The sequence below is a fragment of the Akebia trifoliata genome, chromosome 16 (genome assembly GCF_017979445.1).
Source record: "Akebia trifoliata isolate Shusen 1 chromosome 16, ASM1797944v1, whole genome shotgun sequence".
NCBI lineage: Eukaryota > Viridiplantae > Streptophyta > Magnoliopsida > Ranunculales > Lardizabalaceae > Akebia > Akebia trifoliata.
In genome coordinates, this window is record NC_141390.1 from 28,717,452 (window position 1) to 28,732,854 (window position 15,403).

The following is a 15,403-nucleotide window of genomic DNA, read 5'->3' on the forward strand; positions in this document are numbered from 1 at the left end:
CTACAAGAATTTTGATAAAATGATGCGATTTTTGCCGAACGCCCCTTACGGACCTTTCTCTCTCGTGTCCATAGTGAAAAAATGAAAACTTTTTTATCTAATCATCTTGTCACATTGAAAAACATGATCTTTTCACCGTTGAATTTTATTTTTACCATCCATTTTCAACACTTTGGATAAAAAAATAATATATATTTGTTTAAATATGAATATTTTCATGAAATTTAAAAGGTTGTGTTGTTGAATTATTAATGTGTTAATCAATGTGGGCCTAACGATCCTTTTAAAGATTTGAAATCTAAAAAAATAAGTATGTAGGCAATGGGCATGAGAGAGAAGTTCTCTCTATTGTTGATGTCATTCACACCAATGTGATAATCAATGTGGGCCCAACAATACTTTCTCTACACCTCCTGACGTTTGTTGGGTTGTGAGCAAACACGTCAAGATTGTACGTCAAAAACTGTGTCGTATTATCAGCACTCCACCCCTCCGACATACGCCTTTATAACAAAAATCATAGATCATTTGCCTCGGGATACGAATAACCATAAATCTTTTTCTTGTGTATCCTGAGGCAAATGATCTATAGTTCTATGATGGGGGTGTATGTCAGAGAGGGGGGCCTTAGATTATCATGACTCATTATTAATAGAAATCTATGTTAAATCATTTTAAAATTACAAAAAATACCTGAAGTAAATTTATTAATGCATTTGAAATACTTTTAAAAGATTTTTTACGAAAAATAACCTCATAATATTATGTTTAAATGTAAAGTTGAGAGTATTTGTTGGATTCCCAATTTAGGGCATCGAATCACTTTTACTTGGTCTTTTCTCATTATAATAGTAAATATAATCATAATTTTTTTCATAAAATAAGATGGATAACAAGATGTTTAATCATAAAATTATATTTTTATTTAAAAAATAAAATTTTAAATTATTTTATAAAAAAATTGTGAAAATCCAATTAATTCGACCAATATTTTCAAAACAGTGACAAGTCAATATGAAAGACGATTCACATGGAAAATCTCGCTCATTTACAAATGATATCAACATGAGTCAGACAAGTCTTCATTTTTAAAACCATAACAAGAAAAGCCCAAGATTTTTTTTAAGGAGACCTTGCCATCACGTGCTATGCACGTGTCCATTCCTTAATCCATCATCATAGAAAAATGAAAATGAAAGATTATTCCCATACATTGAATGTAGACTAATAAGCATTAAAAATATGAAAATTCAGTGTGTGAACATAACTTACTTGTTTGACAAATACACAAATAGTTTTAGATGAATGGATCCAAAAAAATATTTATTAAATGAAAGCTATTTGATGAGAATGACTCACTTGTCCTATTAGATAATAATGTTCAAACACTCAACCTACTTATTTTAGAAACATAAATAAGACATAACCAACCCAAAATTAATTAATCAAAGATTAATTAAACTAATTTTAAATCATAATAAAACCAAAAAACTTTTTTTTTTCTTTTAATAATTCATGATAGATGAAAACTATTATCCAAATTCCAAGTTTGGAGCCTAGAGAAAGTCAATCAAACAGAGTTCATGTCTTTGTCCAAGCTTAGCTGTTCTTACCATTTAATAATAGTCTACAACACTTTAAAGCAACCTCCCAAGGTTTTTTGGATTACTTTCATGTGGTCCCTTATAATACTTCCAAGGCCAATCTCAAGCCAAATTCTTGTATTTTGCTATTATCCCAAACTCCAAATTCAACACCTAAAAAAAACCAATCAGGAGGTAACAAGAATAATCAATTTGATCTCGAAAGATGGAGAAATCGATGATTCGGACTGATGTCCAATTATAATTCACGTAACTTTTGATACCCTTTTGGGTTTTTTTTTTTTTCGATGATCGTGGATTTGATAGTCAGGCACAAAATATTTGCATATAGATTGGTGTGTCATAATTAAAAGTTGGTGTGTTAATAGAAGCCGCGTAATAACTTTTTTTTTTTCAAGACCACCCCAGGATCTTATGGTTGCAATGTAGTATGGTAACTAATTAAGCTACACAGATTTAAAATTACCAATCCCTTGCAGCTTCACCTAACAAATGTTTCAAATAATTTCTGGCAATTTGGTGAGAGAACGAAACCAAATTCCAATTCGAACGAAATTAATTTTTTTCTGCATTTTTAAGTCGGTGGAGACCGTGGGCAATGTCCCCTTACAGCAAACATTTCAAAGTAAACCTGTTTCATTCCACTGTATGAGTTGGTAATCTTCAATGAGACCTGATTGTCAAAAACTTTATAGAAAGATGAACTTGTGCAACAAAGATTAGAGGCAAATATGGGTTTCATTTAGAGTACAAATTTAAAGAACAGAGATGAAGCAAAGTTTAAAGTTCCAAGCCATCTAGAAAATATGAGAGCAAAGTGAACAATTAAAAAAACAAACATCTTTATATAATATAGAACACAAGTATAATATATATATATGAGTTCACAATACCATGGATGTTTCCTAACCCATGTTCTAAAATTAGCACTTAATAACATTAGCTAAGGCAACAATTGCTCCAAAGGATCGATCACCAAATGTTAACTTCTTGCTTCGTCTCCCCTTTTTAGCGGCCAAGAATTAGAATCAATTAGCTAAATTTAGACAGCTGAATCCGTCGTCAAACGGCTCCCCACTGTCGGTAACAACTTCACCAAAGGAAGTCACAGATACATGGGCACATAACACATAAATCAGTCGATGAGTTTCAATCCGACCGAACCCAATGGTGCAGACCTCCTCATCTTATCACCACTAGTAGAAAACACAGTTTAGTATTACACACTTATAAACTGCACACACCATCACCCCAAAGAGAGAAAAAAAATAACTCTGAGTGAAATCTAAAGCTTCTGTCACGTATTGTAAAGTAAGTCTATTTAGTGGTTAGAACTGACAAAGTTGTTGATCTCCTCCATTAGGCTGTAGAAATGAACGTTATTCGGCAACAAATAGAATCCAACCGTGGCTTTCTCCAAATATATAAGTTTCACATCTTGTCCAGCCTTCTTAAGCCCTTCTGCATAACCCAATTCCCAATCCTGACTAAGGTCTAGACCTGCCACAACAACGAGACTCTTAGGAAATTTAATCCCTTCGAGGCTTACACCATTGGAACCAAATGGGTTACATGCTGGATGATCTCTATCGGCCCCATTGGGAAGAAAAGCCCTCCAATACCAATCCCGATCTTGGATCGTAACAAAGTACTTCCCATCCAATCTCTTCTCTGATTCCGTTCGCTCCATCCCACCAAACATTGGATTCAATAACACATTCCCCGATACCTCGGTCCCTGATTCGACCGCCCTTATTGCGACATGGTGAACAATATTGCCTCCCGAGCTATCCCCAGCCAAGTACACGTGAACTTTAGAATCCTTTCCACTACGAAGCCATGGCCTCGAGTGAACCCATTTAAGAGCGGCCCAGCCATCATCATAGGCACATGGGTATCGATTTTCGGGTGCACGACGATAATCCACGGAAACCACAATTGCCTTGCAATTGACAACAAGACGCCTACAAAGCCTGTCATAGATAGTGCTGTTGATAGAGGAGTGCACAAAGCTTCCCCCATGGAAGAAAATTATAACTGGGACGACTTCAGTGCTTAGAGGTCGTTCAAGCTCGTCGATGCCCAGCTGAGCTTCATCAGCTGGGGCGGGTCGGTAAATTCGGATAAGGAGACTGGTAGCCCGGTTGATGACTACGTCGAAGGAGAAGACCCCATCATCCAAGTTCATGTTTGGGGGGACTTTCCGATCTAGATACTCCGCCAAGTGACGGTTAAATGTACCATCAGGGCGGCGGAGTAGATTGTAAGCTAGCTTGAAATTGGACATGAGAATCCATGTATTGAGGGGAACCACCATCTGATATGGAAAAAATTACAGAGAGATGAATTAGAAATTTCACAATTACATGAAAATCAAAAGTTAATTTACCTAGAATTAGACTAGTTATTTGCCTCTATTAGTCAATTTAGGAAATAAAAACCAGAAAAAATTTGCAGTTATTTGTAATTAAAAAAACAACATAATGAAGCTCAAGAAACCCTACAAACCACTTTCAAGGACATAATTAGCCAAAACCAACCAAACTCTATGTCAAACCCATCAAATAGAATAAAAAACTGAACCCAAATCCAAAATCACTCCAACCCCATACCCAAATAGCCAAACTTCAACTCTAAAGAACAAAACACAAACCCAGAATTTGAATTTCGAAACCCACTAAAAATTTCCAATTTTAAACAAAACCCAGAAACCAACTCATCATTTAAGCTCCGAAAAATAAAAAATGAGAACATATGAAGAAGAAGAACTCTTTACCTTTGCTTCATTTTGATTAATTTCGTTACTTCCAGCCATGAAAATGGTACTCAAGAGTCAAGATTCACTCCACAAAAATACAAACGACAGAAAATTCCTAAAATCCCAAAGCAGATCTTCTAAAAGCTTCCTCCTTTAAAACTTCTCATGCTTCGAAATCAAATGAAACGAACCCAAACCTCATATATTCTCTCAATATTCTCCTCAGAGTAACCTCGTTGAAGTTTTTAAATTAAAAGAGACAGCGAGAGAGAAAGAGAGAGAGAAGTTTCCAATAAAAGAAGTCGAAGACAGAGAGAGAGAGAGAGAGGGGTGCGAAGGATAAGAAGAGACGCGCACACGACCGAAGGAGTGAAGTCAAACGCTAAGGAACGACGGGGGGGTTGTGGAGACGGAGACGAAAGAGACGACAAAGCGAGCGGCCGAAATAAACTGTTTTTGTGGATCCCACAATCACCATTCATTATTTCTTTAATTAAACTTATTTTAAATATTCTCAAACGCTATAATTAAAAAACTCTATAAAATAAAAATTATAAAAATTCTAGAGAGAGAATACCTTTTTAGGAGAATATTTGAGATACCCCTATGTTTTAAAATTGATGGGTTGCACCCCCACTTGAAAAACCCAGTCTTGGTTTATATACTAAATAGAAAATGACCTGAATACCCTCAAAAGGGGGTTTAGCTTGAACTCTTGATTTTTCATTTTCAATTATAAGATTTTATCTATTTCAAAGATTTTTTTTGAAAGAGTCGTGGTTTTCTAACACCCATACGACATACAACCCCCAATGTGGCATGGGTTAGAATCATATATTTTCTCGAGATACACAATTTTACATCCTCATAAATATGTATAATTGTATATCTCGAGAAAAAGGATCTATGGTTCTAGCAGATGCTATGTTAGGGGGCGTAGAAAAATCATTACTCTTCTAGAAAAAGTTTTAAAAATAATTAAGATTTAATTTTTTACAAAATATAAAGAAGAGGTTGATTAGGGATTGAAGATGAGGACATTTAGGTCAGTTAATATTTAATCTAAAAGATAAGACCAAGGTCAAGAAGTATATTATTATTTTGAAAATATAAGGGTATCTCAAATATTTACCAAAACATTGAGGGGGTATGTTTAAATCACCTAAAAAAAGTTTTTTTTAGCGTACGGCAAACGCCGACGCGCGTGGCGACAAACGCGTCTACCTCTCCAGTTTCCAGCAGTGTTTTTATATTACGAAAGTACCCTCATTTTTTATACGTAATTTACGAAAATGCCATTGTTTATAGAAATACCGTTTTGTCTTGTAACGGGAAATGCGTGACGGCATGTAGTAATCCTTGAACAGGTGTTGGAGTCTTTAGATTTTGTCGTTCTCTTTGTGGGTATTTTGTCTGATTATTTATTTTTAATATTTTTTTAATTATTATTATTATTATTATTATTATTATATGACCTATGAGAGAGAGAGAGAGTCTACTTTTTCTAGAATTGAGCCACGTGTTTCATTTTATTTTGTGGGGCTTTCTTTTGGGTGGATCCCACGTTGGAGATATATATGTCCAATTTTTTTAGAAGACCAATGAGTGCGATAGATCGAATGGTTGTGGTTGTCTAATCACTTTGTCGTTTAGCTTTTAAGTCATCTTAGTGGGACCCATTCAATCATCGGTCATCAATTCCTCCACGTTTGCTTAGTTTCAAAGCATTATTAGAAGGACTAAGATGGGATTTTTTACAAAGTTATATCTATTTTTGTAAAATATGTGATGATTTAGACATGGCTGATGGCTCTCTTCGTTTCGTGAAATATTTGAAATCCTCTCCATTTTCAAACTCATGGCATGATCTTCATGAGGGGATTAGTACATTAAAGGACTTAAATGCCCTCATCTTCAATTTCTAATTAATTATTTTATTTTATTTTTTATGTGGCACAGGAAATATCTCCTCGTTTGGTGAGACTAATCTCGTTGGGGCCGCACACACCATCACACCCTGTTAGGTCTTACTACAAGTAGTCACATTTATGTAGAAGAGCACATAGAGATTCAAAGTCACGACCTAGGAAGTAGACCCAAATACTTTTTACTACCTCAATTAATAATTTTTGGATTTTTTAAAAAAAGTCTTGAATTTCTATCCAAATTCAACATTATCTTTAATCCATCAACTTCAATCTCGCATGAAAAATTATTAAATTTCTATCCAAAAATCAATCACTTTTTTACTTTTTCAGAATTTCTATCTCATTCACGAGGGTAGTTGGTTTTTGAAGAGAAAATAAAAGGTATTTTTTTATTAGAGGTTGATGATGAGGTTAGGTTAGACAATATTTAGTTGGTCTCAGTGAAGATTGAGTCAAAGGTGTTGTCAATGGTTCGAAAACTCGAGGAAAGATACCAAATAGCGCTATGATAATTTAACGCTCCCTTCTAACATACACCTTCTTACATGCTCATTCCAGAACTGTAGCTTAGTTACCTCGAGATACAGGAGAAAGAGATTTATGATTCTACATATCCCAAGACAAATGATCTACGATTCTATGATGTGGGCATACGAGGTGTATGTCAAAGGAGAGCATCAAAAAATCATTATTCCATAAAAAATTCACCAAAATGTAGAGGAATATATCTTAAATTACCGATAAAAGATATAATTTATAAAAGTAGAGTTGAATGGGGAAAATAAGTTGTCGAAACCCAAATTTCAGACGATTTGTACATTTCCTTCCATATTTTTGTGAATATTTGGGATTGCCAAAAGTATTTACAAATTGATGTCGTACCCTTGACCTCTATCTACTTTAGAAGATTAAAATAAACTGACATAAATACCCTTATCTCATATCCCTATCCAAAATCCATCATTTTTAAGGTCTTAAATCTTTCCCTTTACACACAATCCATCATCTCAGTGTTCCGATTTACGTACTGAAATATGTATATCTAAGATTGGGATAACCAATTCCAATTTCCAATTTCCAATGGAATTTTGATCAAACATATATATACCCATTGAGTCCCTAACCTTTGTTATTATATTATCATGGCCCCACCAAAAATGAGTCCAAACATATTTCATTATACCTATGGGATGGCAACAGAGTAGAGCCAACTAATACACTTAGTTTTGTTTCTTAGCTTTTTGGTTGGTTTCGTGGACACTTTAGAACCAAAACAACATGTCTAACCAAACAAGGCAATATCCTTGTAATATGGGATCACTAAAATATTAAATATTATTATTTTTTTGAGGACTTACCTAGCTAGATTACCTTAGTTAATACCGTTCCAGATAAAAACACACCTCCCTCAGCTCCCTCTGTCATTTTCTTTTACTAAATTATTTTATGTCTTTTATTGTAAAATATTGCCGGCTATTAAAGAAAGGGTTGGCAATGGATCCTATCATTAGCTGAAATAGGATCCATTTGGATCTAATTACTTTGGATCTTGATCAAGAATTTGGGTTATGTTAAGGATCGAACTATGATCCGATCAAATCTACATGATTTTTGCAATAATGTTGTTATAATTCAAGAAGCTTGAGCTTGGGTTTAGTCGATTTAGGTCTAATAGGGTTTTGGATTGATCAAAGTTATAACCAGTCTCTTTAAGATTGAGTTAGGTGTTAATCATGCTCAGTCGAAACCTGTTTATTAATAACCCTCAATTTTTATAAATCATTTAAAATTTGAAACTTCTTATGTTCAAGATACAATTTTTGGAAAAGCGGAACGATTATTCATTTAATGGAAAGAATGGGTTGAGTCTAATTAATCCAAAAAGACTTGGGGAAAAAATCCAAAGATTAGGATTAATTTTACAACTATGTAATATATCCTCGAGATGTACAATTTTTATCATTGGATTTTGTGTTTATTCTTACTTTGGGTTTACTCTTTTTTTTTTTTTTTTTATAAAGTACAAATTATTACCATTTTTTAATCACTAATGCTAAGGTGAAATTGGATTTATTGCGATTCTCACATTTCTGACTTGGAGGTGCACACATTATCGTAGATGTTTTTTACTTGTATCTTGAGGAAACACATCTACAGTTTTGTATGCACCACAAATCATAAGTGTGAGAAACGCAGTAAATCCCAATGTCAACCCAGCACTACTAATTTTCTGACTCGAAAATTTTCACTCGATCTATACTTGGCTAACATGGCAAGGGCATATAACCGTTAATCTTTTCCTTATATATACCGAAGAAAAGGATCTATGGTTCTGTGCCCTTGCCACATCAATCGTGTGCAGATCGAGTGAAAATTTTACAAATAGAAAATCACGTCTTTCTTTTAATAATTAAATTTTAAGATCCATAAATTCATGAAAAATGACCCAAATAAAAATATGCAAACCTTACAATTAAAATAAGAAATCTAACTAGAAAGATAAAATACATATTACAAAAATATATTATATATCCTTAGAATTAATCTCGTTCACCAGATTTCGTGTTTCAACGTCGTGGCTTGCTTTAAAACATACTTAAAGACAATACAACTCATATTTAAAAATTATAAGACATATTTAGTGCCAATATTATTATAAAATGAAAATAAAATCATTTTGATTAAAAAAAAACACATTTTTAAGATTCTACAACAAATGTAAATTGGACCCTAATCATACTAATTTGACAAAAATTCCAATATTGTCATATACGGTCCCTTCTCAAAACACTGATTATATAATATAATAATATTAATTAAATTATTAAAATAAAAATTTTAAAAAGAAAAAATTAAAATAAGAGAAATTAATAAAGTTTGTGTCACAATGTGGCTACACTTATCCACAAACACAAACCGTTCCAAGTATCTTTATCTTTCCACTCTTTAAGATTTTCCTTTTCTTCTTGTCGTATTCTGATGCTTCAATTTCGATCCACTACTTTGTGGCCTTTTCTATTATCGTACTCCACGCACCAATTTCGGACGCTATCGCGTGTTCGCGTTAGGTCAACAATTAGGAACAATTCTTGGCTTCTTGTGCCGTTTCGGTAAATAGCCTTTTTGGTAGGACCCACTAGGTGCATTGTACTTCTTTGGTGATTGTCCACTAAGGACAAATATTGTGGTCCCGTGTTATCGAGATAATGACACGTAAGTGACCTTAGTGCTTTAAATGCTAAATTTTTTCGCTATCTTTATGGACTTCGAAGTGTTCAGAAGCTCTCTCTCCAGAATGACATGTGGACTACTTTTTACAGATTTTAGAGACTCATTTGGACGGAGAGAGATTAGAAAGGTTATCTTGACCCTAGTCAAAGGTGTTGACAGCTACAAAGTTAAAAGAATTGGGTGTTTTGCGAATTTGAACAATAAATATGGGTTAAATTAAAAAAACCCATATATTTTAATGGATTAACTTTAGATTACTAGGTATTAGGGACCAACATAAAAAAGTAGTCATCATGGGAGGATACACTTAGGGATTCCCAAGAAATAAATTTGTACTGAGTTGTAGAAAACTTTTTTTTTTTCCTTCTATCTCAAGGATATATATGGAAATTAGAAAAGTTTATTGTAGTTTTTCCTTTAAATGTCTTTTTTTTGTCCAACTTAATACATTTTAATATTCAATTTTCTTGCTAAATGTCCACTTTAATTCTTGGACGGCATCTTAATAATTGAATTAGTAAAAAATATTTAATTAAATTACCTTTTTCATTTAAAGAAAGATTTAAAATAGAGTCGTGATTTTCTGACTCAAAATTTATTTCTCGGTTGCGTGACTAACGTGACAAGGGCACAAGACCATAGATCTTTTTCTTCGGGATACACATGGAAAAGATCAACGGTTCTATGTCCTTGCCATCTCAACCAAGAACAGATCAAGTGAAAATTTTCAAGTCAAAAAATCATTAGCGTTTAAAATAATCCAAAATACTCTTTTATCTCAATTGATATTTTCAATAGCTATTGTGATACATTATGAACGTTGTGGTACAAAATACTTTTTTACCTTACCTAAGAGATACATTCTAAAAATTTATTACAACAAACAACATACTCATCATTTTAAAGATTAGGTCTTTTATGTTTCGTTGTTTAAAATGCAAATTATTTATAAAAAAAAATTACGTCATGTTCTGATCTGAAAGTTCATGTAACTATATATATATATATATATATATATCTCATATTGAATATGAAAATTCGTTATATTACAAAAATGATGAATTGGATGCTCTCAAACAAATAAAGCAAGCGCCCTTTTAAGATATGTACCATTTCAAAAAGAGTCGTGATTTTTTTACTCAAAAATTTTCACTCGACTGTCTTGACAAGGGCACAAATTCATAGATCTTTTTTCTTTGGGATACACAAGGAAAAGATCAGCGATTCTATGCCCTTGCCATGTCAATCGAGTACAGATTGAATGAAAATTTCCGAGTCAAAAAATTATTAACTAGTCAAAAACCATCATTTTGATTACTCTTGTAAATTAGAACCAAAAGTAGAGATTTCTTCTCTCATTTGTTTCAAGATTATACAACCCTTACATCTTCCCCACCTTTGGTATTGCAAGATCTCTTCAAATCCTCATAAAGTGACCACATTAATCCTTACTTCAATAATTAAAGCAAGTAACATGTTTTAGCTACCAAAATAATCTATTATTTGTTAATCACTCCATTAAACAAAAGCTAATCTTGGATTAGAGAGGGTAATGGACTGAGTCAGATTACTTGTTATTTATTATTTAATTTTCAAAGCTAGGATTCCACTAAAGTGATTCTCCCTTAAAAGAATGAGATTTTTTCAAAATGTTCTCTCCTTTTCAATAAAGGCCTCACCTAAAAGTATTTTAACAATGTTTTCAATGATATAATCACTCATACACTAATGCATGGTTTCATTTGTTTTCATTGTTGTAATCATAATTTCATGACTTTGAAAGCTCAAATTGATTATTGATTGCGTAGAGACAAGTTGAAAACTCAAGAGTCGACTTGAATGAGCCAAATAAAAATATCAAATTTATAAGGGTATTTTAGAAACACCCCCTTGTAAAATTGGTGATATTAGGTTTATCCCCTTGCAAAATGCTAGATTAACTTTTACCCCCTTGACTGTAAGTCAACGTTGCTTTTACTTGATAATTTCATAATGAAATTTTTTATTTCTTCCAAATTTTGATTTAGTAATTTAAGTATTTGAAAAGCATTTTGGAAGAAAAAAAAAATCAAAATTTCATTGTTAAATCACAGGTAAAATGTAATGTTGACTTTCGATCAAGGGGGATAAACCTAATCTTGCATTTTGCAAAGGGGTAAGACTAATATCATCAATTTTACAGGGGGGTGTTTCTAAAATACCCATTTTATAATGTTAATTTTGGTATACCCCTCCACATTTTGATGAATATTTGAGACACCTCCAGTGTTTTAAAACTAATGACATACCTCTTGATCTCTATCTTTACTAAGAGACTGATTGAAAATTACATAAAACACCCTCATCTACAACCATCAGTCAAATGCCCTTGATTTTTCTCCTCATTACCAGGTTATCTTTGACAGTAAAATTATGTATTTCTTTAGTCTTGAGATCTATTTCCTTTAAACTTCATACCTCACAAAAAGATAAGATTTTTTGGGAAGTAGAAGAAGAAAAATCAATGATTTTATTCAAGAGATTGAAGTTGACGTTAAAGAGTTTGATGATGATAGATTTTGAGGAGAAAAATCAAGGATTTTGAAGTCAATTTTCTAATCTCACTCGATGGATTTTCGATTTGACCCAACCAAATTGATGAGTTGATTTGATTATTTATATAATTAAAAAAAAAAAACACTTTCCTTACTAATTTAGTAAGGTTTAACTCTTGCTAAGGGTCCTTTAACTTAAATGGATTACCACATTGGCAATCCAACACAATAGCCCAACACAACAGCCCTCTGAATTTTATGGAAAATTTCAGAAAAATAAAAAATAAACAACTATCAGACTTATACGAAACTCCCAAATTAAAAATTCAAAAGTTAAAACTAACATATTTTGAAAATAGGAAAAAAAATTAAGTTAATAGAATTTTGCCCGTACAATCATTTTGGCATCAGATCATGATTTTGAAATTGACATCTTACTATATGTGTAAGGCTAGTCGGACTAATGATTTATCAGGTTTTAACCAGAGAGTTGGTTCCATCGAGTTTCGAGGTCGAGTTACTTAAAAAAACCAGTCAACTCAACTTGACTCGACTCGACTCGACTCAACGAGATCATTTAAAAACTATGGTGGTAAATATAATTGAGCCATTATAATTCATTGTCTAAGGAGATGAAACAAGTATAGGTAGTGGCCTCATACATACCCAATCATAGAGCATTCTAGCTTTAGAGACACAAATAAAACCATAAAATTTCTGGCCACGTGGCAGGAGCCAAATAACTTAGCCATTTGGACCCCCTTTATATTACAATTTACAAGTAGACTATAGAAGCTATTAGAGGGGGGTGGGGGGGTGGTTATTACTTGTACGTTCTTTACCTATGGCACCACAGCAATGTGAAAGTCTGATAGGGACAAGCACTCAAGGCCTCTATGGATGAATGGGCCATGGCTTGGTTAAGGTGTCTTCGTCACGCTTAGAACATTAAAATGACGCAATAATTCATAAAGCCTCTATGCCATGACATGGTTGATGTGTCATATGTCACGTTTAGACTTTAGAGCACGTTAAAATGATCATGACTTATGTGCTTATAGCACAATTTAAATGATTTTGGAAAATATTTTTAAGTTGGGAGTCCACTTAGGTGGCAAGACTTTTTTTCCATTAAAAGTCATTCCTTGTGAACTTACACATCAAAAATTTTAACCATTTGATATAGATTGGGTTATATATGGATCGTTTGTTCGTGTGACACCTGAAAACATGATCGGTGGTGCCACGTGGATGTAGAGCATGAAATTTTTAGAAGAGAACTTTTGTTGGTGCCCCAACTTTTACTTATTATATTCTAACTAAATTTAAAAATTCAATAATTAATATGATGAGAATATCATTGTTTCATTTATGGAAAGAAAAAAAAACGTTAAGTTTGGATATTTTCTACTTTTGATGAAGAGATATTGAAGAGTAAAGTGCACAAGATTAACATTAAGAGGTCAGAGTAGACGATCATCGTTGATGTCAACTTATTCTTTTTGATGGCTTATTGTCTATAGAGGCAATTTTTAACTTTTTTTCTTTATCTTGGGCAAGTATTATGAAATGTTAATTCCTGTTTTAAAGTGCTTGTGATAAATTATTTAAGTAATTAAGGTGTAATAAGTAAAAGTTGGGGTACCAATAGAATTTCTCGTTTAAGATATCTACATTGGATTAAAATGGAAAGAAACATTTTGTTCGCCATTGTATTTGAATATAACATTTTGGGGTTCAATAGCCATCTACTTTCAAAATCTTGAATCAAGAAAAAACATAATTATTTTTGAAGAAAAAAAAAAAAGAAACCTCGAAACCTAATAATCTAGACAATAAACCCTAGATGGCTAAGGTATCATTTGGACAAAGTTGGCAGTCCATACAGCCCAAACGAAGACCTTTGTCCCGACCCTACTTGGTCCTTGGGTCCATGTAAATATATGCCTTTAACACCGATAGTCAAAAGATTCATTCTCACAAAATTTTGGGTTAAGGAATAATCTTGGCCAACCTATTTGTTTTAATTGAGGTTTGAGTAAATAATAGAATTTAAATAAAAATATATAAATACATATTAGGCTTCAGATATTTTAAAGAAGATCTATATTTAGTCCTTTTTCTTCTCGATCACATCTTGGATAATCCAACCGTACAATAAAACTAAAGTCGTGATAATCTGACACCTCCGTCACAGAATCGTAGATCATTTGCCTTGGGATACACAAGAAAATGATTTATGATTCTACATATCCCGATGCAAATGATCTACCATTCTGTGATGGGGGCGTGAGAAAAACATTAGTCGTAAAACTATTCTTGACATTGGTCATTTTAACCAAAAATCAATTCATTATGACATTATTAACTATAAAAATAAATAAATAAATAAAATTGGTAAAATAACAGTTTAAATGAATAAATAAAATATTTCAAATTCAAGTCAATTTTTCATGAGATTAATAATATCATGATAGACTAAAATTTGGTGAAGATATGGTCTCCTAGGCATGAACAATTACTATCTAGTTGGATCATCTAACATTATACCAACCCCCCAAGAAAGAATAAAAATAGGGAGTAAGAACTAGGGACTAATTATCTAAGGAGATGTCTAATTATCTATAGAGTATGTAAATAGTGAACGCTTCAAATGTGAAAATCAATAGGTGATAAAATAAGACTTGGTCGATCGACATTGTAAGACCATCTCAAGCATAAGATCAATAAGAGTCATTTTAGAACAATGATTTTCTCACGCCCCCCTTTGCCACACGCCCCCTGACGTGGCATGTGCTAGAACCATAGATTCGTTTCCTCAGGATACACAACTGCACTTATTTATGGGGATGTACAGTTGTGTATCCCGAGGGAAAAAAAATCTATGGTTCTAACCCATACCACGTCAGGGGGCATGTGTCAGAGGGAGAGTCAGAAAATCACGACTCTAATTAAAAAAGACTGCAAGTTGAAAGTTCTAAAAGACCAAAATGACGAACAAGAAGGATGGATTGAGGTAGCAAAGAGCAGATATGAACATATTTGAATTAACGTAAACTGTATCTTTAGATAGAATTGAATGGGAAAGTGTCTAAGAGTTCTTTTTGGAAAGAAATGTGTTTTGTTAGCAACGTCATGGTTGTGTTGGTACATAATCATAATCTTTAAGGACCTTCAAGGTTGCTCAAGATTTCTTCTTGAGAGGTATGCAGAATGGTCTTCTTGTAAAGCTTTCATTTGTTGAAGTATCTTAAACAATGTGAAATTTGTCCCATGTAAAATCTTTGAATGAGTTTGTTATAGAACACCAGTCCTTGAAATAAAACACAATTAACTTTTCAATGAATT

At 32.9% G+C, this 15,403-nt stretch overlaps 1 protein-coding gene across 1 annotated transcript; it reads right to left on the reverse strand.

Annotated features, from left to right (window-relative positions):
- Positions 1-2,422: 2,422 nt before the first annotated feature.
- LOC147383300 (gibberellin receptor GID1C-like) lies at positions 2,423-4,790 on the reverse strand. The gene is made up of 2 exons (XM_086428266.1): positions 4,381-4,790; positions 2,423-3,921 (listed from the first exon to the last, which is right to left on the reverse strand). The coding sequence occupies exons 1-2, from the start codon at positions 4,417-4,419 to the stop codon at positions 2,926-2,928; spliced, it is 1,035 nt and encodes a 344-aa protein (XP_086284392.1). The 5' UTR covers positions 4,420-4,790; the 3' UTR covers positions 2,423-2,925.
- Between the last annotated feature and the right edge of the window lie 10,613 nt (positions 4,791-15,403).

Excerpts from the sequence above, each read along its gene's own strand:
- LOC147383300 (XM_086428266.1), bottom strand. The coding sequence starts at position 4,419 with ATGGCTGGAAGTAACGAAATTAATCAAAATGAAGCAAAG. Across the intron at positions 3,922-4,380 it reads TTAATCAAAATGAAGCAAAG|ATGGTGGTTCCCCTCAATAC; the intron begins GTAAAGAGTTCT and ends TTTCCATATCAG.